This window comes from Mytilus trossulus, chromosome 2 (genome assembly GCF_036588685.1).
Source record: "Mytilus trossulus isolate FHL-02 chromosome 2, PNRI_Mtr1.1.1.hap1, whole genome shotgun sequence".
In the NCBI taxonomy this organism is placed as follows: domain Eukaryota; kingdom Metazoa; phylum Mollusca; class Bivalvia; order Mytilida; family Mytilidae; genus Mytilus; species Mytilus trossulus.
This window is the reverse complement of record NC_086374.1, coordinates 11,269,814-11,294,557: the sequence shown is the minus strand read 5'-3', so window position 1 is coordinate 11,294,557 and position 24,744 is coordinate 11,269,814. Positions and strand designations below refer to the sequence as shown.

At 32.5% G+C, this 24,744-nt stretch overlaps 1 protein-coding gene across 2 annotated transcripts in view; it reads right to left on the bottom strand.

Moving 5' to 3' along the window:
* LOC134706477 (GATOR2 complex protein MIOS-like) overlaps nt 1-24,705 on the bottom strand; it is a 33,177-nt gene extending 8,472 nt beyond the window's left edge. The window contains exons 1-18 of one of the 2 annotated variants that reach the window (XM_063565447.1): nt 24,607-24,705; nt 18,112-18,262; nt 17,820-17,887; nt 16,399-16,478; nt 15,953-15,996; nt 15,709-15,767; nt 14,860-15,001; nt 13,150-13,254; nt 12,550-12,644; nt 11,528-11,569; nt 10,141-10,196; nt 9,361-9,434; nt 8,790-8,834; nt 7,067-7,188; nt 4,551-4,673; nt 3,773-3,848; nt 3,131-3,305; nt 200-271 (exon numbers count right to left, since the gene is read on the bottom strand). In XM_063565447.1, coding sequence (XP_063421517.1) covers nt 200-271; nt 3,131-3,305; nt 3,773-3,848; nt 4,551-4,673; nt 7,067-7,188; nt 8,790-8,834; nt 9,361-9,434; nt 10,141-10,196; nt 11,528-11,569; nt 12,550-12,644; nt 13,150-13,254; nt 14,860-15,001; nt 15,709-15,767; nt 15,953-15,996; nt 16,399-16,478; nt 17,820-17,887; nt 18,112-18,262; nt 24,607-24,666 — 1,589 coding nt within the window. In that variant the 5' untranslated portion in view covers nt 24,667-24,705. Of the gene's footprint in view, nt 1-199; nt 272-3,130; nt 3,306-3,772; nt 3,849-4,550; nt 4,674-7,066; nt 7,189-8,789; nt 8,835-9,360; nt 9,435-10,140; nt 10,197-11,527; nt 11,570-12,549; nt 12,645-13,149; nt 13,255-14,859; nt 15,002-15,708; nt 15,768-15,952; nt 15,997-16,398; nt 16,479-17,819; nt 17,888-18,111; nt 18,263-24,544 lie in introns of both variants that reach the window. The other variant, XM_063565448.1, reaches the window with a different exon arrangement.
* Nucleotides 24,706-24,744: the final 39 nt, after the last annotated feature.

The window sequence follows — 24,744 nt, the reverse complement described above, 5'->3', positions numbered from 1 at the left end:
TCTCTATTCTCAATGAAAATTTGCAGGAGAATTTTGAAAATTAGAAAGATTTACTTTCTTCTTCTTTAATAATTGTAATTAAAAAAAATAAGAACTAACAAATTGAAGTAGCATTTTGGGATGAATCTTTAAAATGGTATGAAAAGGTTTACTGGTATGCTAAAAAGCTTTTTAACTCAATATTGAACAACACACTTACTCTTTGAGAAAAAGATTTAACCCTTCTGTGTTATCACTGTTACCCCAGCCACACAACTGTAAAACCTTGTCTCTAAAAATAGGTAAATTACGTATTAATACACATGATAAGATTAAATAAAATGCTGACACCTAGATATGTCTCGCCTATATGTAAATTTGATAGTATAATACAAATGTTGAAATTAAAATGGCAATGTTTAAACATGTTAACTGTGCAAAATATTCAATGTCAAAGAAACATGTTGAAGGTGCAGTCCCAAATTATCTCAATGAAAGTGAGAAATGCCAATGTGTAAAGAACTGCATACTTAATACCATTGTTTAATCATTAGTATTTCTCTTTAAACTAACCTATTAACACATTTGATTTAAGCAAAACTTATTAAGTCAATGAACCATGATTAGGGGTTAGGGCCATATAATCCCATACTGACATTTCTTCACTGAGATACTGTCTCATAAAGTATTTTGTACCAGTGCTACTGACCTTTCTTCACTGAGATAGTCTCATACTGACCTTTCTTCACTGAGATAGTCTCATACTGACCTTTCTTCACTGAGATAGTCTCATACTGACCTTTCTTCACTGAGATAGTCTCATACTGACCTTTCTTCACTGAGATAGTCTCATACTGACCTTTCTTCACTGAGATGCTGTCTCACAAAGTATTTGGTACCAGTACTACTGATCTTTCTTCACTGAGATACTGTCTCACAAAGTATTTGGTACCAGTATTACTGACCTTTCTTCACTGAGATAGTCTCATACTGACCTTTCTTCACTGAGATACTGTCTCATAAAGTATTTTGTACCAGTACTACTGACCTTTCTTCACTGAGATACCGTCTCATACTGACCTTTCTTCACTGAGATACGGTCTCATACTGACCTTTCTTCACTGAGATACTGTCTCACAAAGGGTTTGGTACCAGTACTACTGACCTTTCTTCACTGAGATACTGTCTCATAAAGTATTTGGTACCAGTACTACTGACCTTTCTTCACTGAGATACTGTCTCGTAAGGTATTTGGTACCAGTGCTAATGACCTTTCTTCACTGAGATACTGTCTCATACTGACCTTTCTTCACAGTGATACTGTCTCATAAAGTATTTAATACCAGTGCTACTGACCCTTCTTCACTGAGATACTGTCTCATAAAGTATTTGGTACCAGTACTACTGACCTTTCTTCACTGAGATACTGTCTCGTAAGGTATTTGGTACCAGTGCTAATGACCTTTCTTCACTGAGATACTGTCTCATACTGACCTTTCTTCACTGAGATACGGTCTCATACTGACCTTTCTTCACTGAGATACTGTCTCATAAAGTATTTGGTACAAGTAATACTGACCTTTCTTCACTGAGATACTGTCTCATAAAGAATTTGGTACCAGTACTACTGACCTTTCTTCACTGAGATACTGTCTCATAAAGTATTTGGTACCAGTACTACTGACCTTTCTTCACTGAGATACTGTCTCGTAAGGTATTTGGTACCAGTGCTAATGACCTTTCTTCACTGAGATACTGTCTCATACTGACCTTTCTTCACTGAGATACTGTCTCATAAAGTATTTAATACCAGTGCTACTGACCTTTCTTCACTGAGATACTGTCTCATAAAGTATTTGGTACCAGTACTACTGACCTTTCTTCACTGAGATACTGTCTCGTAAGGTATTTGGTACCAGTGCTAATGACCTTTCTTCACTGAGATACTGTCTCATACTGACCTTTCTTCACTGAGATACTGTCTCATAAAGTATTTAATACCAGTGCTACTGACCTTTCTTTACTGAGATACTGTCTCATAAAGTATTTGGTACCAGTACTACTGACCTTTCTTCACTGAGATACTGTCTCATAAAGTATTTTGTACAAGTACTACTGACCTTTCTTCACTGAGATACTGTCTCTCAAAGTTTTTGGTTCCAGTACTACTGACCTTTCTTCACTGAGATACTGTCTCACAAAGTATTTGGTACCAGTATTACTGACCTTTCTTCATTGAGATACTGTCTCATACTGACCTTTCTTCACTGAGATACTTTCTCACAAAGTATTTGGTACCAGTATTACTGACCTTTCTTCATTGAGATACTGTCTCATACTGACCTTTCTTCACTGAGATACTGTCTCACAAAGTATTTGGTACCAGTACTACTGATCTTTCTTCACTGAGATACTGTCTCACAAAGTATTTGGTACCAGTATTACTGACCTTTCTTCATTGAGATACTGTCTCATACTGACCTTTCTTCACTGAGATACTGTCTCATACTGACCTTTCTTCACTGAGATACTGTCTCATAAAGTATTTGGTACAAGTACTACTGACCTTTCTTCACTGAGATACTGTCTCACAAAGTTTTTGGTTCCAGTACTACTGACCTTTCTTCACTGAGATACTGTCTCACAAAGTATTTGGTACCAGTATTACTGACCTTTCTTCATTGAGATACTGTCTCATACTGACCTGTCTTCACTGAGATACTGTCTCACAAAGTATTTGGTACCAGTACTACTTACCTTTCTTCACTGAGATACTGTCTCACAAAGTATTTGGTACCAGTATTACTGACCTTTCTTCATTGAGATACTGTCTCATACTGACCTTTCTTCACTGAGATCCTGTCTCATACTGACCTTTCTTCACTGAGATACTGTCTCACACTGACCTTTCTTCACTGAGATACTGTCTCATACTGACCTTTCTTCACTGAGATCCTGTCTCATACTGACCTTTCTTCACTGAGATACTGTCTCATACTGACCTTTCTTCACTGAGATACTGTCTCATACTGACCTTTCTTCACTGAGATCCTGTCTCATACTGACCTTTCTTCACTGAGATACTGTCTCATACTGACCTTTCTTCACTGAGATACTGTCTCATAAAGTATTTGGTACAAGTAATACTGACCTTTCTTCACTGAGATACTGTCTCATAAAGTATTTGGTACCAGTACTACCATCTGTATACTGGAATGACTGATATTTCATGGTACTGCCTTTGTTGAAGTCCATCAGATGATATACACCACTGTGTTTATAGGATTGACCCTGAGATTTGGGTTCTTCAACCATATCATGGGATACTGGTTTCAGTTAAAGGAATGATAAGCTATTGACTTCAAAGAATTACCAATCAAAATTTGTAAGTAATTTGAATTACGTGTAACATGATTAATTTAAAAGGTAATCCAAAGGTAGCATCCAAATGTTCTTCCTGTTTTCTTTTTCTTATACACATGTAAAGCCACAATGTTTATTAGTCCATAAAATCAATGATCTGAAAAAGTATTCTTGAGGAGAAAATTTATAGGGAGCACATCATAATTGGCTCAGCTTGTCAGTCTAGAAGAAAGAAGGAATTATATTCATATCACATTAACCTGTTCTTGGCCTGAATATGCAGTCTAATTATAATCATCCAATTCATCATCTATCATATTTCCGATTATTTTATTATTTTATTTCATTTGTTTGTTTTAAGTACTTTCCCTAAACCATACTGTTTCAAACAAGTTAAATAGATGTTATAGCCTGACTGTATAAAGGATACATGATAACCATCTCCACATACCATACAGCTTGGCATCTTCTTTCACTAGTTGTACATTGTGGAAAACATGATCAGACTGTAAAATACAGTTGTAACTAAATGACAGTTTACAGAAAACAATGTAAAGACTATCAAAATATTACAAAATAAGATAAAGTATTTCCTCATATATATATATCATGGATGTGAATGACACTTACAGGTCATTATTTATAATTCTTATAAATCTGTATAATTACATGGTTCAATGTCAAACTAAAATTAAAGCCCTAGCTTTTTAGTCAATCCATTATCTACTTTGTCTTATATAACTGCATTGCCAAAGACAAAATGTTGAAAAAGATACATTTTAATCCTGCCACATTTTTGCACCTGTCTCAAGTCAGGAGCCTCTGGCTTTTGTTAGTCTTGTATGATTTATAATTTTTGTTTCTTGTGTATAATTCAGAGTTTAGTATGACATCTATTATCACTGAACTGGTATACATATTTGTTTAGGTGCCAGCTGAAGGACTCCTCTGAGTGCGGGAGTATCTCGCTGCATTGAAGACCCATTGGTGGCTGCTCTATGGTCGGGTTGTTGTCTCTTGGACACATTCCCCATTTCCATTCTCACTCTTTTACTAAGGTATAATGATGGCACTCCATATATCAGATTAGAAGATTAGATATTTTTTCACTTGTGAGAAAATGTAGGTGAATTTTGTAAGTAAGATCAATTCCAGATCTGTTGTAACACTTGATTAAAGTATGATTTAGACAGACACAGTAGCTATACCTGTAACCCGTATCCTTTAGAAGCTCTTTCTTTCATCAGAAGTGATATGTCTGTAGATTTGAGTTCCTGGTCTACTAATTTCTTTCCATTACCCCAGGTTATATGAAACTGTGGAGACCATATCTACAAGATAGATTGTAAACATTGACCTGGTTAGTTAGTTAGAGTATAACGTATTCTGTGTATGGGATATGATCTATAAATATACATGATATAAGACTAATTACTAACTACATGCAAACATATCTATTTATTTCCATCCAATGAGTACCTAAATGGGAGAAGTTAATGCATCACAATGGTTAACCAATCATCATCTCTTATGTACTGAACGCCAATAGGTATTTTGCATTTCCAAAAATATTAAGGTGGTACCTAACACTACAGGGAGATAACTCTGTAAAGTCAGCTAAACGTTTTAATTACGTTGTGTTGTAAAAGGAATATTAAACTTCTCAATGATCAAAATTGGTGTTTGTCAAACTGCTATATCACCAGTGTATTTTTTCTAACAAAACGGTTGGTTCAAAATTTTTGTAATTTTTATAAATTTGTTATAGGGTCAAAGTAAATACTTTGCAAATATTTTAGGAAAATTAAATGAGCCAAATTAATTTTAGTGAAAGTGTTGGATACCACCTTAAGGTGGCTGGGGCGTCTTAATTAAAACTGACAGAATTTTTTGATAACTTGTCAAGATAAAGCTTTTATCATGCTTTTTTCAAAACTGTATTAAAAAGTATGGGTCACCGGACTTTTTTTCACGCTACAGGTTGCGCAAAATTGTCAGATTTTGTATAGATTATTCATGGAAAATTAAATTTTGTGTGATAAAACGAAAACATACTATAAGAACTTTAAGATAAAATGTGAGAATATTGCTCTTATAACATGCTTTCAAATAAACAAAAGAAAAAATGGGGTCACCGAACTTGTTTTCTTGCTAAATATCAAAATAGGTAAATTCATAACACTTTCTATTGTAAAATTTACTTTATCGGAGTTATCTCCCCTTATTTGGCAAAGTTTGAAAAAATCTAATCAAACACAAACAAGGCGTTTTTACAAAATTACAACTGAAGTTATGTTAAAACACACAATTTTCTATATTTATATCAAAAGTCTTTTACATAATTTACATACAACTCTCAAAATTTGCACATTTCATCAAATATATAGACCAAAGATATCTGCTTATTTAAAATCCAAGATGGAGGAAGACACCCGAGCCACCTTAAATCATATATTAAGGTGGTACCTAACACCTTAACTAAAATTAATTTGGCTCGTTTAATTTTCTTAAAATTTTGAATCGTTTAATTTTCTTAAAATTTTGACAAGGAATTTACTTTGACCCTTTGACAAAAATATAAAAATTACAAAAATTTTGAACCAACCATTTAATCAGAAAATTACACTTGTGATTTAGCAGTATGACAAACACTTATTTTGATCTTGAGAAGCTTAATATATCAAAAACACAATGTCATTAAAACATTCTGCTGGTTTTTTAGAGTTATCTCCCTTTCGTGTTAGGTACCACCAGGGTTTCCCCTGGGTCAATTATTTTTTTCGCCATCCCTTTCGCCAAAACAATATATTTTTCGCCACTTGATAATTTTTTTTGCCAAGTAACACAAATATACTTTTCTTTTAAAATTTTCCTTTATTTCCAGCCCCCCCCCCCCCCCCCCCCCCCTAAATTAGAAGTGTTTTTTTTATAACAAAACTAAGCATCTTATCACTTGGAATTGATCCCTCGTGTAAGGTGTAGTCATTACATTTAAGGCTTGCTCTCATGTCAACCTTTTGAATAGATTTCTTCATAACGAGTTTGCTTTTCTAGACCATAATAAATAAGTAAAACTATATGCTTGAAACACGTGTCACTGAAACGACTTTGAAATACCCACTCAAATCAAAGATCTAAATGAAAGTTAAATGATAAAGTTTTAAATCAGAGACCTTTCTTGCTTTTGGACATTTTTCGTCATAACAACAATTTTCTTTTCTGGACTTTCATTAAAACAAGGATTTGTATAGTTAGATCTTACTATACAAATCCTTGATTAAAAGAAGGAGAGGAAGCGTAAAAATTTTACTTCAAACACGTGCGTCGCAAATTGGTTAATAAAATCCCTATTGTGACATGTGACAGAAGCCATTTAACCCTATCATTTTGTCATATCATACAATCTCAACACCTTTATTAATTAGTCCTTTGATGTCGATAGCTATGAATGCAATCAGCTGATTATTGATTTTCTGTCAAACGAGTTTAAGGTGAATTCCGAGTATTGTTTGATCGGTTAAGTCAGAGAAACCCGAAAAAAGTAAAATAAACAAGATGGGTGAAAATAAATCGATATATATTTTTTTCGCCAAATTCTTTCGCCAATGACGAATTTTAATCGCCAATTTTTTTTCTCTCGCAAATTGCAAAAATGGCGACCGCCAGCGAAAACCCTGGGTACCACCTTAAACTGTTTTAACACTTTGAAATATCTAAACCTTACCACAGGAATTCTTTCATGTACTATCATATCTTTGATAGCACCATTTGCGCATGCAATCAGTAGTCTGTTTTCTTGTTTGGGATGCCAATTGAAGGCAGTCACATATTGTCCACCACTGTTAGCTGAAATAAAATCATGTTTTGAAAATTAAGACAAAACAGCCAACATACAGAAATTAGAAAGTTACATTGAAACTTTTTTTTATTTTTTTTTTTTATTTTTACAAAAAAATATTTGAGTTTGACATGATCATATAATTCTATTCTCATAAATACAGAATTTCTAGTAAGAAACATGATTAAGAATCTGTTCTCTTCTTCTAAGCAATTTATGCTCTCCCAATTTGATTCTTCATTGGTCAAAATTCAACTGTACATTAAATGTTCTTGCAATCCTATTGTGCAAGCAAAAAAATGTGACCATGCATGATGACATCCCACATAAAAGAACACATCTTCAGTTCTTCTATTAAAGCATGCAAAGCAAATAATTGATTAACTTGCTTGCTATCTTTGTTTGGATGTTTGTAAACAACAGGTAGGTAGTCTATTTCAGTCTGTTTACTATATACTGGAATACTATTGAACAATCAACATTAAATTCATTATTTCAATTCGTATTGTCCAATCAAATCTCGGTATATAAAAAAAACAGACAGAAACTCTGCCTACATATTGTTTGCAAACAACCAATCAAACATAGCAAGCAATTTGATCAATGTTTTGTTTTGCATGATTTTATAGAAGAACTGTATGAAACTAGAGTGGGTGGCGCATAATTGCTGTAGTCACATTTTTGCCATTTTGCTATTTTCAGTGGCGGATCCAGAAATTTTCATAAGTGGGGGCCCACTGACTGACCTAAGAGGGGGCCCGCTCCAGTCACGCTTCAGTGATTCCCTATATAAGCAAACAATTTTTTTCCCAAAAAGGGGGGGCCCGGGCCCCCCCCTAAATCCACCTCTCATTTTTATGTAAAATGTGTATGACTCTACCCATTACTTGCCTAAGTATATGATGAAGGCTGTTTGTAATGTTGAATGATTGATATTCCTCTTTACCTCATTTCTAAGGTTATTCGTACATATAAAGAAATAAGCAGGTGTTTTTTTAACAATTTTTGGCTTTATGTCAGATTTATATGGCAATCATGCAGTCTTTAAGTAAATAAGTGAGATGAATTGTATAGAAATGATCTCTTAACTTTTCAAGTAATTACAAACATTCATTTTTATAAAAGACCTAGATAATGAAGATGGCCATATCATACATATGTTATATTTTTCCCAGGAATGGTTTTCTAGGAGTTTCATATCAAGAAAGTACTTCAGTAAAATTATAAATGACCAGCCATTGTGGCGAAAATGTGTCCCCATGGTACAAAAACAACTTGATTTCCTCTTGACGTCGCATTCATTTTTAGAATAATTAACCAACGTTTTAAAGATAATTTCTTTTATCAACATTTTTTTCATATAGTAAAAGTACTGAAACCTAAATAACAAGTTCCAAAAACTTGAATGTAGGTCTGATGGAAGTTGAAATGAAGGAATTATGGTGCAAATATGAGTTACAAACTCTAGAAAGAAAAAATTCTTAAAACCATTAGAAAAACAGATTCATAAACTAAACCTTGAGACTATGAATAAGCAGTGGTAAAGATATTGTTAACAAGCGCAATGACAAATTACAGTGCATAAACATTACAGATAGATTCTACTTACGAGATATAGTCCTGTCAATGTAGTTAGGTTCAAGTTCATCTATACCTAGAGTAACAGAAAACTTCTATAATAAGACAGTGCGCAGATAGAAATCAGATGTATTGTACAAGTATTCTATGTAGTGGCAGATATATTATTCAGGATCTTTACATGGAATATGGGCCTACATCCTCTGTGAAGCCTAAATAATAATTATCTCATACTGGAGTGTCCTAATCTAACATAATTTAGTTTTTGTTTACAGGGTATATAGGTTCTATACCATGTCAAGGTGACCAATCAAATTACCTGGATATTTCACTTCAGTATATTTATATAGATACATTTATATCCAAATTCATATCTTTGTTAGTTTGATAAGTTAATTTCAAACTGGGGATTTTTTTTTTTTTTAGGATATATATCATCATTTGAATTTAGTAGAGTGAATTTGTGTACAACAGTAGTTACAGTGTAAATATACAGTGTAAATATGTACAATATAAATCCTAAGTAGAGTAAACATCAGTAAATTCCATCTGACCCAGAGTTTAATGGTAAACCCCAGAACTATTTTTATTATTGTACTTACCTTGAGGAGTGTGTCTGATGTCATATAATTTGACTGAAGTACTTTCTCGATATAAAACTCCTAGAAAACCATTCCTGGAAAAATAGAACAATACAGTAAAGAGTATACATTGTTTGTATCTCTAAGTATAGTCACATATATTTACTTGTTTATGTTTTTCTATCGAGATAATTATGCATTTTAATTGATATTTTACAGTGTGTTATTTTATGTTGTAATGTTACACTACTGTTTCAGGTTAGGTTGAAGGCTGGCACCTTTTAAAAGGTTTAAACAAACAGCATTTGAATGAGTCTGTTCTGAGTCAGGAGCCTGTTCAGTGGTTGTCCTTTGTTGGTGTGGTTCATATGTTTCTTGTTTCTCATTTTTTCTATAGATAAGACTGTTGGTTATCCTGTTTGAATTGATTTACACTAATCATTTTGGGGCCTTTTATTGCTTGCTGTTTCTTACTGTGTAGATAGTGGGGAAATTTGTTCAGAGAAATTAGAATATAGAAAGAAGGTTTGTTTCTGTGTCCAACTGAAGGTATATTTCATTCTCACATGAAAGCAGAGCACATGTATTTTTTCTATTATACCTTCGAGTGATAAAAAAACATACATATTAGTTTATTATATTTCATTTTTTTCACGTTTAGGATGAACAAAACCTATACTTACCTTACACCATCTTAGTTTTATCAAGTTTTGATTGGAACCAAATAGATTATACTTGTCTTAAAGAAAATCAGAATAGCTTTATCAAGTTGGGATTGTAACTAAATAAGCCAATACTTGCCTTGTAGGACACCATCTCAGCTTGACTATATTTTTGGGTTCTTGCAATGTTAAAATCTTGCAGTTAAGAAATATACTATACAAATGAATCATAAGCACTGTTAGAGTACAGAACAAAAAAATATTGATAATAAGCAGACAATTTTGATACATTAAAACTAGACTGTTACAAATCAGTGAGCAAACCCAAATATATTTTATCTAACCATATACAGTCTTAAATCAGGAGCCTATTATTCAGTGTTGTTTGTTGTCTGTCATATATATTTTCCCATTGTTTTAAAAATGATTTTTTTTGTTGTTTTTTCCACCTACAGTCGAACCTCGTTGTGTCGAAGTCGAAGGGACCAGACGAAAGTATTCGACTCATCCAAGGTCGAGTGTGACGTCATATATTTGAAATGTATGAAAAACCAATATGTGATATCTCTAAACTAGATTCACGTTTATTGAGCATTGTGCTTTTTTTTGATATGATAATATATGATTGTGTATTTATGTTCCGTATTTTTAGAGATTCAACACACAACATTCACAAATAAAATCAATACACAAATATTTACAAAGGTCAGTCACTATAAATTATGGAATCATTCGCGAAAATATTTTCATAACTAATCTTTAAAGAATGTGAACAGTGTTCATAGATTATAATTAGAAAGACCGACTCATAATAATTAATAAAATATTTTAATCCTTTTAATTATTGTTCTTATTCTAATGATTAATTTAATCTCAGCTTGGGTCTTTAAAATTCCTTTCGTTTTTATACCAAGTGAAATAGGTTCAGCACATTCAAGTTTTGTTTGGACGATCAACAAAGGTGTTGATTAGCGGTCATCATAAACATGTCATTTTAACTGTTTTACAAACAAGTGTGTTTTCACAGCTTAAATCACTTCTTGAAATGAATAGGCTTAACAAGAAAAACATCCGTTATGAATTTTATTTGTAAAGTTTTTATTTCTTTCGATTTTATTTTATTTTTGAACTTCGAGACATCAAGGTCAATTTACATCAATTTTACATCGACGGGACTTAAGAATTACCTCGACTTAACAGAGAATTCGAATCATCCAAGTTCAACTCATCAGAGGTTAAAATGCATTGATCAAACGGGAATTATGCCGGGACCGAGAAATTACTTCGACTCATCCAAGTTTTCGACACAACCAAGTTCGACACAATGAGGTTTGACTGTATATTGTTCCACATTTTATTGTGAAATGATTTTAATAGCTTACTAGATGGTATTGGGTTTGCTCATTGTTCAAGTTGTCAATATCTTGGTTCTTTAGCCTAATTGTCTAATAACTATGAATATTACTCTCTAGAAAATTCATAAACCTATAAAAACCATGTGAATCATTGTAATATCTAAAGGATACAGGTTTATCAAAATGTCTGGTATCCCAAACTGACACATTGTTCTGAAAAACAAAACATTCATGTTTAAACTTTGCTGTTACATTAAGAACACAATTCTTACTCCAGTATAATTTGAGTACTATACCCATCAACCTAAACCTGCACTGCTCAAATTATCTTTTACACCAAACTTATACTGTAAATTCAGAAATTATTGCGATGTTTTTATTATTGCGAATAATGCGACAGATTTGTAAACGCAATAATTATAACTCGCATTTTGTAATATTTTAACTGAATTAAGCATACAGTAAGTTAATCTGATTAAAAAAAAGAAGTTAATTGGTGCAACTAGAATCTGAACAAACCCCTATAACATAACCTCATGAAAAGAAGCTATTCTGTTACAATTTTCAGGATCTGTACAAAGCCCTATACATAAAATAACCTCATGAAAAGAAGTTATTCTGTTCTGATTTTTAGGATCTGTACAAAGCCCTATACATAAAATTACCTCATGAAAAGAAGCTATTCTGTTCTGATTTTTAGGATCTGTACAAAGCCCTATACATAAAATTACCTCATGAAAAGAAGCTATTCTGTTCTGATTTTTATGATCTGTACAAAGCCCTATACATAAAATTACCTCATGAAAGGAAGCTATTCTGTTCTGATTTTTAGGATCTGTACAAAGCCCTATACATAAAATTACCTCATGAAAAGAAGCTATTCTGTTCTGATTTTTAGGATCTGTACGAAGCCCTATACATAAAATTACCTCATGAAAAGAAGCTATTCTGTTCTGATTTTTAGGATCTGTACAAAGCCCTATACATAACATTACCTCATGAAAAGAAGCTGTTCTGTTTTGATTTTAAGGATCTGTACAAAGCCCTATACATAACATTACCTCATGAAAAGAAGCTGTTCTGTTTTGATTTTAAGGATCTGTACAAAGCCCTATACATAAAATTACCTCATGAAAAGAAGCTATTCTGTTCTGATTTTTAGGATCTGTACAAAGCCCTATACATAAAATTACCTCATGAAAAGAAGCTATTCTGTTCTGATTTTTAGGATCTGTGACCACACCATTGATAAGTTTTGTTGTTGTTGATTGTTTTGGCTCTTTCGCATCTACAAATATAAAATGATAATTTTATTCAAGAATATGTAAAAAAAAATAAAAATAAGACTTATACAGTGAAAGCATAAAAAACAACTGGCAGAACCACCAACACAACTATCAAACCCATTTGTTAAACTGATTATTCTTGGAGATTAAATATCTTGATACATCTACATTTGTACGTATTGTTGTGTGTTTGTTTTTTTTACATTGGCTAGAGGTATAGGGGGAGGTTGAGATCTCAAAAAAACTCATCCGGGTGTGGGAGTTTCTCTCACTGCATTGAAGACCCATTGGTGGCCCTAGGCTGTTGTGTGCTCTATGGTCGGGTTGTTGCCTCTTTGATACTTTCCCCATTTCCATTCTTAATTTTATTCATTTCACATGCATAGTACCAATTATCTTGTACAGTATCCCATGATCATGTTGAAATATTGTGCTTCCGGATATTATTATATTGTTCATTCCACATACGAATTATTTGACAAAATTTAAAATATATAAATGCCTTACCCCTGAGATCGTATATCCTAAGATGTCGATTGTTCATTCCACATACAAATAATCTGCTATCTTTACGGAACCAACTAAATGAGGCAGTCATGTCATTGTAATTACCTGAAACAAATATTCATACCATAAATTAACCATTGTATCATTACATACTATTGATTCTTTATCATTTCGTGGGTTCCTATTTTCAAGGATTTGGTTAGAAATGCTTAACCTCAAATCTGAATGTTCAACATAATACATATTTTCAAAGGGCTTGTATACAGACTTTCATTCATGAAATAAAAAACTGTGGATTCATTTATGGTCATGTGCACCAATTTTGTGAGTAATAACAATGATTAAACATATTGTACATGCATCTTGAATATTTGTACTACACATATTAATCTATCTCATGTAATGAATTATTTGTTTACCTATTTCTAAGAATGGTTTGTAGATAGATGGAGATTCACTAGTATTAGAGCTATATCTCATGTAATGTATTATTTGTTTACCTATTTCTAAGAATGGTTTGTAGATAGATGAAGATTCACTGTGTTAGAGCTATATCTCATGTAATGTATGATTTGTTTACCTATTTCTAGGAATGGTTTGTAAATAGATGAAGATTCACTAGTATTAGAGCTATATCTCATGTAATGTATAATTTGTTTACCTATTTCTAAGAATGGTTTGTAGATAGATGAAGATTCACTGTGTTAGAGCTATATCTCATGTAATGTATGATTTGTTTACCTATTTCTAAGAATGGTTTGTAAATAGATGAAGATTCACTAGTATTAGAGCTATATCTCATGTAATGTATAAATTGTTTACCTATTTCTAAGAATGGTTTGTAGATAGATGAAGATTCACTAGTATTAGAGCTATATCTGATGTGATGTATAATTTGTTTACCTATTTCTAGGAATGGTTTGTAAATAGATGAAGATTCACTAGTATTAGAGCTATATCTCATGTAATGTATAATTTGTTTACCTATTTCTAAGAATGGTTTGTAGATAGATGAAGATTCACTGTGTTAGAGCTATATCTCATGTAATGTATGATTTGTTTACCTATTTCTAGGAATGGTTTGTAAATAGATGAAGATTCACTAGTATTAGAGCTATATCTCATGTAATGTATAATTTGTTTACCTATTTCTAAGAATGGTTTGTAGATAGATGAAGATTCACTAGTATTAGAGCTATATCTCATGTAATGTATAATTTGTTTACCTATTTCTAAGAATGGTTTGTAGATAGATGAAGATTCACTGTGTTAGAGCTATATCTCATGTAATGTATGATTTGTTTACCTATTTCTAGGAATGGTTTGTAAATAGATGAAGATTCACTAGTATTAGAGCTATATCTCATGTAATGTATAATTTGTTTACCTATTTCTAAGAATGGTTTGTAGATAGATGAAGATTCACTAGTATTAGAGCTATATCTCATGTAATGTATAATTTGTTTACCTATTTCTAAGAATGGTTTGTAAATAGATGAAGATTCACTAGTATTAGAGCTATATCTCAAGTAATATATAATGTGTTTACCTATTTCTAAGAATGGTTTGTAGATAGATGAAGATTCACTGTGTTAGAGCTATATCTCATGTAATGTATGATTTGTTTACCTATTTCTAGGAATGATTTGTAAATAGATGAAGATTCACTAGTATTAGAGCTATATCTCATGTAATGTATAATTTGTTTACCTATTTCTAAGAATGGTTTGTAGATAGATGAAGATTCACTAGTATTAGAGCTATATCTCTGTCGTTCATATTCTCCACCAGACTTAACATTCCAGATCAGTATACAGCTATCATTTCTTGACTTGTCTAATCCCTCAGCCAACTAAAATAATAATACATGTAGTACTGTTTAATCATGTTATAGACTAAATTAAGAGTTGGTTGACCGTTATGGAATAACCGTTTCACAAATGATATTGGATATGTTCCTTACGTCATAACTACAATCCCCTTCCCTTTCATGAATTTGACCTACCGAATTAGACTATTTACCGGATTTGTAATCACATAAGCAACACGACGGGTGCCGCATGTGGAGCAGGATCTGCTTACCCTTCCGGAGCACCTGAGATCACCCCCAAGTTTTTGGTGGGGTTCGTGTTGCTTATTCTTTAGTTTTCTATGTTGTGTCATGTGTACTATTATTTTTCTGTTTGTCTTTTTCATTTTTTAGCCATGGCTTTGTCAGTTTGTTTTAGATTTACGAGTTTGACTGTCCCTTTGGTATCTTTCGTCCCTCTTTTAAGACAATTTATGTTATAATGCTCCACTAAATATTGTCAATCCACAATGTTTGGGAGGCACGTCCAAAATAAAATTGCTGAAAAATTTATCTAGAAGCTCTAAAGAGCCTGTGTCACTCATATGCATTTTCAAGTAACTTGTAAGGCTCATATACTAATACATGTACTGTATGATATAATGGTTCTTTTGTCAAGATATGTGAGCAGAAAGCCAACACATGTTAATATCTTATAGAAGAAAAAAAATCACTAAATATTGTTTTTCACTTTATATTCATATACATACCAAACTACTGTCCATATGGTTCCAAAATAAATATAAACAATGCCTTGGATGTCTTGGTACTGAAAAACAAATAATCATTGTCTTAAATTATGTTCTAATCTGCAACTAAAAGCATCTTCATTTGTATGTTTTTGAAAAAAAATCTTGTTTTATGTGAGGAGGTACATGTAATATAATTAATAAAAGGCTACTTTTATAAACGTTGGACTTGCTTAGTAAAGTTAATGTGTGTTATAGTTCTTACCAAATTCCTTGTCAACCAAGTCACTATTGCTGTCCTTATCAAAACTACAAAGAAAAAGGAAACAATACAGATAAAGAAGGCACTGTATATATATATCTAAATAAAATAATTCCATATGAAACTATTTAGTATGTGAATAGTTAAAATAATATTTCAACTATCAAAAAGTATGATCTTCAAATTATGTTATCCTGGAGGAAGGCTAGGACATTTGGCTTGCCAGTTGAAATAGGAGAGATGTTGAATAAGGCAGAAGATTTCTTTTGCAACATTTCATTTAAAGAGACCTTTGAAAAAAGGCTGCTGCAAGAGTTGCTTAGCATGCAGAGAGCATGGTATTCTATTATTATATAGTTTTGGAATTATGAGAAATGTTAAATAACAGTCAATGACAATAAAAAAAGTAGACTTTTCGTATTTAACATGTTTAAATAGGCTTCATATACCTTCTTAACTGGACTTTACCATTGACCAGTCCACATGCTATAATGTCATCATGGTCTGGTTTTGGACACCATTCAACTGTCTGTAAAACAATATTTATTTTAGTTATTCAATCATAATAAACAAGAATGTGTCCAAAGTACACGGATGCCCCACTTACACTATAATTTTCTGTGTTCAGTTGACTGTGAAAATGGGATCAAAAATCTAATTTTGAATTTTAATTTAGATTATGGCCGCATTTCTTTCTAACCAAAATTGTGTAAATGTTGTGTCACGATTGTTGCTGTTTTCTAAATGCTACATAAGTAGAAACAAACTTGACTTCAAATCTAGTACTGTTGTTTTATCTTTTTTTGCATGTTAAAATAAAAAAGATAAAATTTTAACCTTTATTAAGTTAATCCCCAACTGTCTTCCCTGAGGTATAGCTATACAGGGATAGTAAAGTTTTACCTTTAATAAGTTAATCCCCAACTGTTCGCCCTGAGGTATAGCTATACAATTATACAGGGGATAGTAAAGTTTTACCTTTAATAAGTTAATCCCCAACTGTCTTCCCGAAGGTACAGCTTAAGGGCATACGATACAGTTTTGATCCTGTATTTACAAGTTCGTGAAAATTTGCATATAGGCTATATTTTACCTGATTAAATCAAATATGTAATAAAAAATATACCTTCATGTGCTACTTTTTGAGTAAAATGAGGTCGAAAATTTGTATATTTGCTCAAAATTCAGATTTGTGGCCGTAATTTCTTTTTCGAAGGAAAGACATAACTTTTTTGTTATAAAAGATAAACACAAATTGTTTTTTGTTCAATAATCTGTAATTTCTGTATTTTATAAGTATCGTAAAAAATTATGCATGTTTTATTCAGAAATATCTCATATTTATCAAATGTTCATGAATTGAGGAAAACACGTCATTTTTTGCTGCATGTTTATCAAAATTAAAAAAAATCCTCTATTTACAGTTTTATAAAATTTGGGTCACATAATCTCCCTGCAAAATGAAACAAATTGCTTTTTTGAAAAATGGGGGTCCATGAACTAGTTTTCAATTTAAATCAGTTTGAATGATAAAAATCAGTCGAAAAATGCATCTTTTCCCGATATATCACAGTTTGACGTCGCTAAAATAACATTTTACGTTAGCAACGGCATTACCCTCCCCTGTAACTGTATCGTATGCCCTTAACAGGGGAAAGTAAAGTTTTACCTTTAATAAGTTAATTCCCAACTGTCTTCCCTGAGGTATAGCTATACAGGAAATAGTAAAGTTTTACCTTTAATAAGTTAATCCCCAACTGTCTTCCCTAAGGTATAGCTATTCAGGGGATAGTAAAGTTTTACCTTTAATAAGTTAATCCCCAACTGTCTTCCCTAAGGTATAGCTATTCAGGGGATAGTAAAGTTTTACCTTTAATAAGTTAATTTCCAACTGTTCTCCTTGAGGTATAGCCACTGAATCTTCTGATAATATTTTTCCTACAAATAAACATCTCAGATATTTCATATGTTAAAACAAATATGATATCTAATTATAGTAATACCTTAAATTATAAGTATTCGTTCTTGCTGCAAAAAGTATTTCCTGTAAATTATAATAAAGAAGATGTATGCAGTATACAACATTTAGATCACTACTACCCAACAACAGTTACAACACATCAAGAAAGCATTTTTCAAATAGAAAAGTAAGTTATACAAACCTTGTGTTCCATGCGAGCCTATTTTTTCTTCATATTTTATAACATTATAAAGATTTATTTTGGTTCCACAGTAGCTCAGAAACTTATCACTATTGATTGGTGACCAAAGTACTTTTGTAAGACTCATGATTTGCCAGTTTTCTGTTTGCCTCTGAAATTATAAAGCACACTAACTTCTAAATTTGGCCAAATGATAAAGTATGTTTTGTTTTATTAAAAATCTCTCATACAATATATACATAAAATTTGAGAATGGAAATAAGGAATGTGTCAAAGAGACAACAACCGGACCATAGAGCAGACAACAGCAGAAGGTCACCAACAGGTCTTCAATGCAGCGAGAAATTCCCGCATCCAGAGGCATCCTTCAGCTGGTCCCTAAACAAATATATATACTAGTTCAGTGATAATGAATGCCATACTAAACTCCAAATTGTACACAAGAAACTAAAAGTTAAAATATTACAAGACTAAAAAAGGCCAGAGGCTCCTGACTCGGGACAGGCGCAAAAATGTGGCGGGTTAAACATGTTTATGAGATCTCAACCCTCCCCCTATACTTCTAGCCAATGCAGAAAAGTAATCGCATAACAATACACACATTGAAATTCAGTTTAAGAGAAGTCTGAGTCTGATGTCTGATGCATTGATAAAATCTGTGAGTTACAAATTTCTGATTGTTTATGATTTGCTTAAAAGGGATATTAAGGGTGCCATCATTGCTGTAGCTTATTGTACAGTAACAGCACTATCTTTTAAAGGTTGAAGGGTAGATTAAGTATCAAAGTGCTAATGAAAATAGTTCTAACGGATTTCAGCCATGTTCTGTACATTAATATCCAAAGGAAACATAAAAGTTTGAAGGTTACATTTGGGTCATTCATCAGACACTTAAAAAGAACGTCACCTGAAAACAATATATATAGATATAATGTGGTATGAGTGCCAATGAGACAACTCTCCATCAAAGTCACAATTTGTAAAAGTATATCATTATAGGTTAAAGTACAGTCTTCAACACATATGCATATACTGATAGAGTCCTCCACAATCCAGAGAACCACTCCTAGAGCTGTGAGAGTATAGAGTAATCCATGTACACTCTTTTACAGGATTAATGGACTTGCGCATTAACAACAGTATTTACAAGGACAATCCCTATCCAAAACAAAAGGGTACTAGGACAATCCAAACCCAACACAGAGGGGGTGCTCGGACAATCCCAACCCGACACAAAGAGGGTGCAAGGACACTGGGAAGTTTGTTATCATGGCGGAGGAAGCCAAGGTACTTGGAGAGTACCACCAGGACTCTTGGTGGGAACAGACAAACCAAAGAGATACATATCAGTAGATTGATCTCCAGGTCAAAGTTGGGGACAAATTTGACCAACAGAGACCCCAAAGTACCCATTCTATTTTAAAACAACAGTCTGGATACCAGAGAAGTGTGTGAAAAAGTTGGTAAACCATTGGTCTTAACCACTAGACCATGAACAAACAGCTATACTATTTGTATTAATCTTATTGTCAGGCTAAATGTTTTCGATTACATCCCATTTGCCAGACAAATCAGAAAATTGCTCCAGATCTTAAAACATGCCTCAAATTAAAAAGTCAGTGTCTTTTCTTAAATAAATTTCAAATTTTTTGTTACTTTTCCTTTTTCAATAGAAAATACCTTTCACACTCCCATCTTCTTTTTTTAAAAATATATTTATTCAAATTTGGTATACTTTTATTCTTTTAATGTGCATTTATATTTAATTTCAATTTTTCTTACTACTGTAACATTTTTAAATGTTAGGTCGAGTGTGTTTTCTCATTGTATCAGGTTAACATGCATCTGTATTTTCACACATAGCCATTTAATACAGATCATCAAAAATTATATTAATTAAGAGTTACATTTACATTTCTTTGTTTGACTTATGAGCTCTAATGATTTGCATATGGTGCCTAGTAAATTATTGTAATGAGCATGGAACACTAGGAACCAGGATTACTGGAGCACCTGGATTTCTGGAGCATGGAGTACAAGGAGCCTGGTTGCCCTAGAAGTCTATATTTGTTTCCAGGCTTGTAAGAGTCATATAAAAGAGAGGAAGAGTGTGAGATATGGGGGAGAGAGAATTTAAAGTAAGGAGAGGACAGTAACGTTTATATGGTAAAGAGGAGACCTGTATTGTTGAGCCTGAAGTTGGATGTACATTGTGTTATACAAAGTCATGTGATTTTAATAATACAGTATTGAACTTTTATTCGACTTCGTGTTTATGTTCACTTACAACACTTCATTCAGACTGCACCAGGATCCATTTATTTATTTATAAATGTGACCAGGATTCCCTTAATCACACTACCAGTAGATTTCAAGTGCAACCCTGTTAAAGAGTATAATTGGCATATATCGTCCATTTACAAGTGAAAGGCACGACCTGAAACTTATATACCCAACAACAAAGCACACACACACAGATACACACTTTAGTTCAAGTCCCATACTAAACTTTTTTGTCACACTAATTACTAATACAGTTATTAGGGGTCTCATTGGGGGGTTCTAATCCCAGATCCCGCTTACTGTTAGATTCCTGTATCCTGCTTATTCTATGTATGTAAGCATTTTTCATTTTTTTTTAAATTTTCCGTGTCCCGCTAGACTTTATTTCCCGTTTTAACGGCACAATAATTTGACTTTCACGTGTCACGCTTACAATAAATCGGAATTCCCACGTCACGCTTAGACCCTAATGAGACCCACTTATTAATACAAATTTTTATTATATATTTTTTCTTCACTGAATTCATGGAATTGGCACAGGAACATATTGACTGTTCCCTGAATCACAAAATCAAGAAATAACTGATAATTTTCGTGTATCTTTCATGTTTCATTCTGGATCATGTGACAGTTTATCATAAAGGCACTGGCTACGGTTAGATGGAAATGTAACAATAATAAAAATATTATTGTTACATTGGAGACTAATTGCCGGAATGCAAAGTTGGGTAAGGAACTGGTTAATTACGAATGTAACAATAAGTATTGAGGCTAAAGTTACATTGCGTTATTGTTACATGAAAAACAGCAATGCACGATAGATTTATCAAACTTAAATCAGTTCTATAGTTTTGTTGCTTAATTCTTTCATATTTACTAAATAATACTTGTTATAATGATGAAAAATAAATATCATTATTCAACAAATGGTGTTTTAATGGTTTTAAGTATTAATGGTTTTGATGTTCTTAAAGATGCTACTTCAGATAAGTAGTGCCAAAGGCGAAAAATATAGTTAATGATGGTTTGTTGTTGAGAACTCTGGCTGAACAAAGTGTGCCCTTCTAAGTCTTTAACTGCACAGCTACTTTTATAACTGTCATTATACTTTGAACAATGGACAAAGAGATTCCTATTAACAATTTTGTATTTGGTGAAAACATTAAAACTTGGGATGCGTTTGAAAGGAAACTGAAACAATATCAAGACACAAACCTACAACTTCATATATACATCAAAAGCAAAGTTTGCTAACTGTGAACTTAAATACTATGAACTTCTGTATACATGTTACGGTGATGTATCCATCCTAAATCTCGTCCATGGAGGACATAATTTCTTTTCAAAATCAGATGGAGCTCACCCAAACCAAAGGTATTTTCCCCCCTTTTTTAACCAATATAACTTGGAGTTGTTTCATAAAAAAATTGTCGGACTTGAACATGCTCCCAAAAACACTTCAATGACTGGACACAAAAAATGCTGGATATGTAGAAACTGTCATTGTAAATAAAAAAAAATCAAGAAATTGTATGTTATTATTGTATATATTGTATATAAAATAAATGTCTTTAACTTTTATAATCATTAGTACATATTCATGTATTACTATAGCCCCATCGTACATTGCTGTTTTTCATGTAACAATAACGCCATGTAACCGTAGCCTCAATAATTATTGTTACATTCGTAATTAATCGGTTCTTTACCCAACAATGCATTCCGGCAATTAGTCTCCAATGTAACAATAATATTTTTATTATTGTTACATTTCCATGTAACCGTAGCTGAAACCAAAATAGGTCTCCCACAAGGATCAGTTATAGCTCCACTTCTTTTTAATATCTTTATCAAAGACATTTTTGCTAACCTATCATGTAAAAAGTGTAAATTTGCTGATGATGGTACTGTATGGATAAATGGAAAGAACTTGAATGACATGGAGAAACTGGTACAAAAGGATCTTAACATAATCCAGGATTGGACCAAAAAATGGAAAATTAATTTGAGTATTGAGAAAACAGAATATTGTATATTTTCAAGGAATGGTCCAATAAAGAAAATGAATTTACAACTAGAAGGTAAATTGCTTAAATATAACTGTAATCCAAAAATATTAGGAGTCACGTGAGATGAAAAACTATCATTTCTCAAACACATCGAAAATGTGGAACAAAAGGCACATAAAGCAATTAGCCTACTTAGAATGATCAAAGGATGAAAGGAGTTGCAAAAGTCTCTACAAAAATTCTACTTCAAATTTACCAAAGTATTGTCCTTTCCACCCTAGAATATGCAAGTAGTGTTTGGCTGACCTGTGAAACCAATATAACAGACAAACTGAACAAAATTCAACGAAAGGGATTAGCTATATGCCTTAATGTTACCCCAACATCAAGTGTAGAGACTTTGGAAGTAGTTTCTGGAATCCTACCAATACATCTGCGTAGAGAAGAAATTGCAACTCGTACACTTGCAAAAATTAACTCATATGATATCTCTATTCCAATAAAACAAATCCTGGATGATTGGAAAACAATTGACATCCCTGAAAAATATGTATCTCCAGTGGGAAAAATGATTCTTCAGGCAGAAGACATGAAGGTATGTACAGGTGTTGATGTAAATGGTATAGAAGCAGAATTTCAGTTTAATGGGTTACAAAGATATAAATCTCCTCCAGATTATTGGAAAAACCTTGGAAATTCCAAATCAAGATCAACAGACCAAAAAAATGTTGGAAAACACATAATAATGGAAAAACTAAGTCATCTTCCAGCATTCCAGCAAATTCATGTATAGCATTTACTGATGGGTCCTGTCTTGGTAGTCCTGTCCCTGTAGGAGCAGGTGCTGTCATTTTTCCATCAAATAATCAACCACAAATTGAAATTAGTAAAGCTGTATCCAAGAAAGGATTAATACTACTCGGAGAACTGATCGCCATTAAACTTGTTGTTGACCACTTTTTAATATCAGAAAAAAGACAAAACACAGACTCAATTACACTTTTTTTCAGATAGTCAGACCTCCATTGGAATTTTAACTTTAAACTGGAAATCAGAAAATTACATCAAAGTCATAAGAGAAATTAAGAAAAACATGAAAGTATTAAAGATGAATGAAATTCCATTAAATTTTGAATGGACACCTGGTCATGCTGATATCCAAGGAAATGACATTGCTGATTCACTGGCCAAAAAAGGAGCTAAAGAAGCTGAAAAAATAGAAGAACCATCAGAAGTAACCAGGCAGGATATAAAACGTGCAGCAAGAGAAAGTGTTTTAAGAAAATGGCAGAACCAATGGGAATCAAGTCAACATGGCAGAAATTATTATAACTATCATTAAAAAGTTTGTAAAAAAATTCCAAAAGATTTACCATCCAAATGGTCGTTTTCAATTATTACTAGTTTGAGAACAGGTTATTGTGATCTAAATGATTATAAATCCAAAATCATACCATCAACAGACAAAAACTGTTCCTGTGGAGAGCCAGAAACTGTAGAACACTACCTTTTACATTGTTCTAACTATGAGGAGGCTAGAGAGAGGACGAGAACATCTATTTACTTTATAACAGGAAATATACATATGGATTTAGACACCTTACTAGGAATCGATGAAGAAGACATTAATAGAGACAATCGAAATGAGATATTGTGCCATCTGAAAAATTATTTGACGGAGTCTGGTAGATTCAAAGACACTATACAGTAAAAAACACTATAATTCCAAATCTAAATTAAGTCAAAAATTTTTATGCAGCAGCCACTATTTCAATTAATTACATGAGTGAACATTACATACATGATGTATGTGAAGAAACTACAAAAGAGGAAACGTACGCAAGTGTTTACAGTGTCATTTGGGACACTTACTAAAGACTAAAGACTAAAGTGCCTGTCATAAAATCAAATGCGGATCGGCGTAGCCTACAAGGGCCAATTTGTCTACACATCCCCACATGCAGGAACGTGTAGACACTGTCAATAAAGTATTGCTTAATAAGTGTTATTTGATTGATTTTAATATTTTTTAGCCAAAAATTACTGTAAAGTGTAAATTTTTCATAATCATATGAAAAAAATATATTCTTCTGTCAATATTTCATTTTGTTCTGCTCATAATTTGAGTTCGTGATTTTTACCTGGGGCTGTCAATATTGGTCCCACTTTTACTCAATTGATCCCTATTGGCCCCAGTTTTTACCAAAAAAACATCTCTGACTTTCTTTTTCCGAAAACGAAAGCAGATGGAGTAACCTCCCATGCAGTGTCGTAATATTTATGTAGGTGAACTTAAAAAAAAAATAACATGATTTAATTGGTTAGGTAAAAAATAGTATTG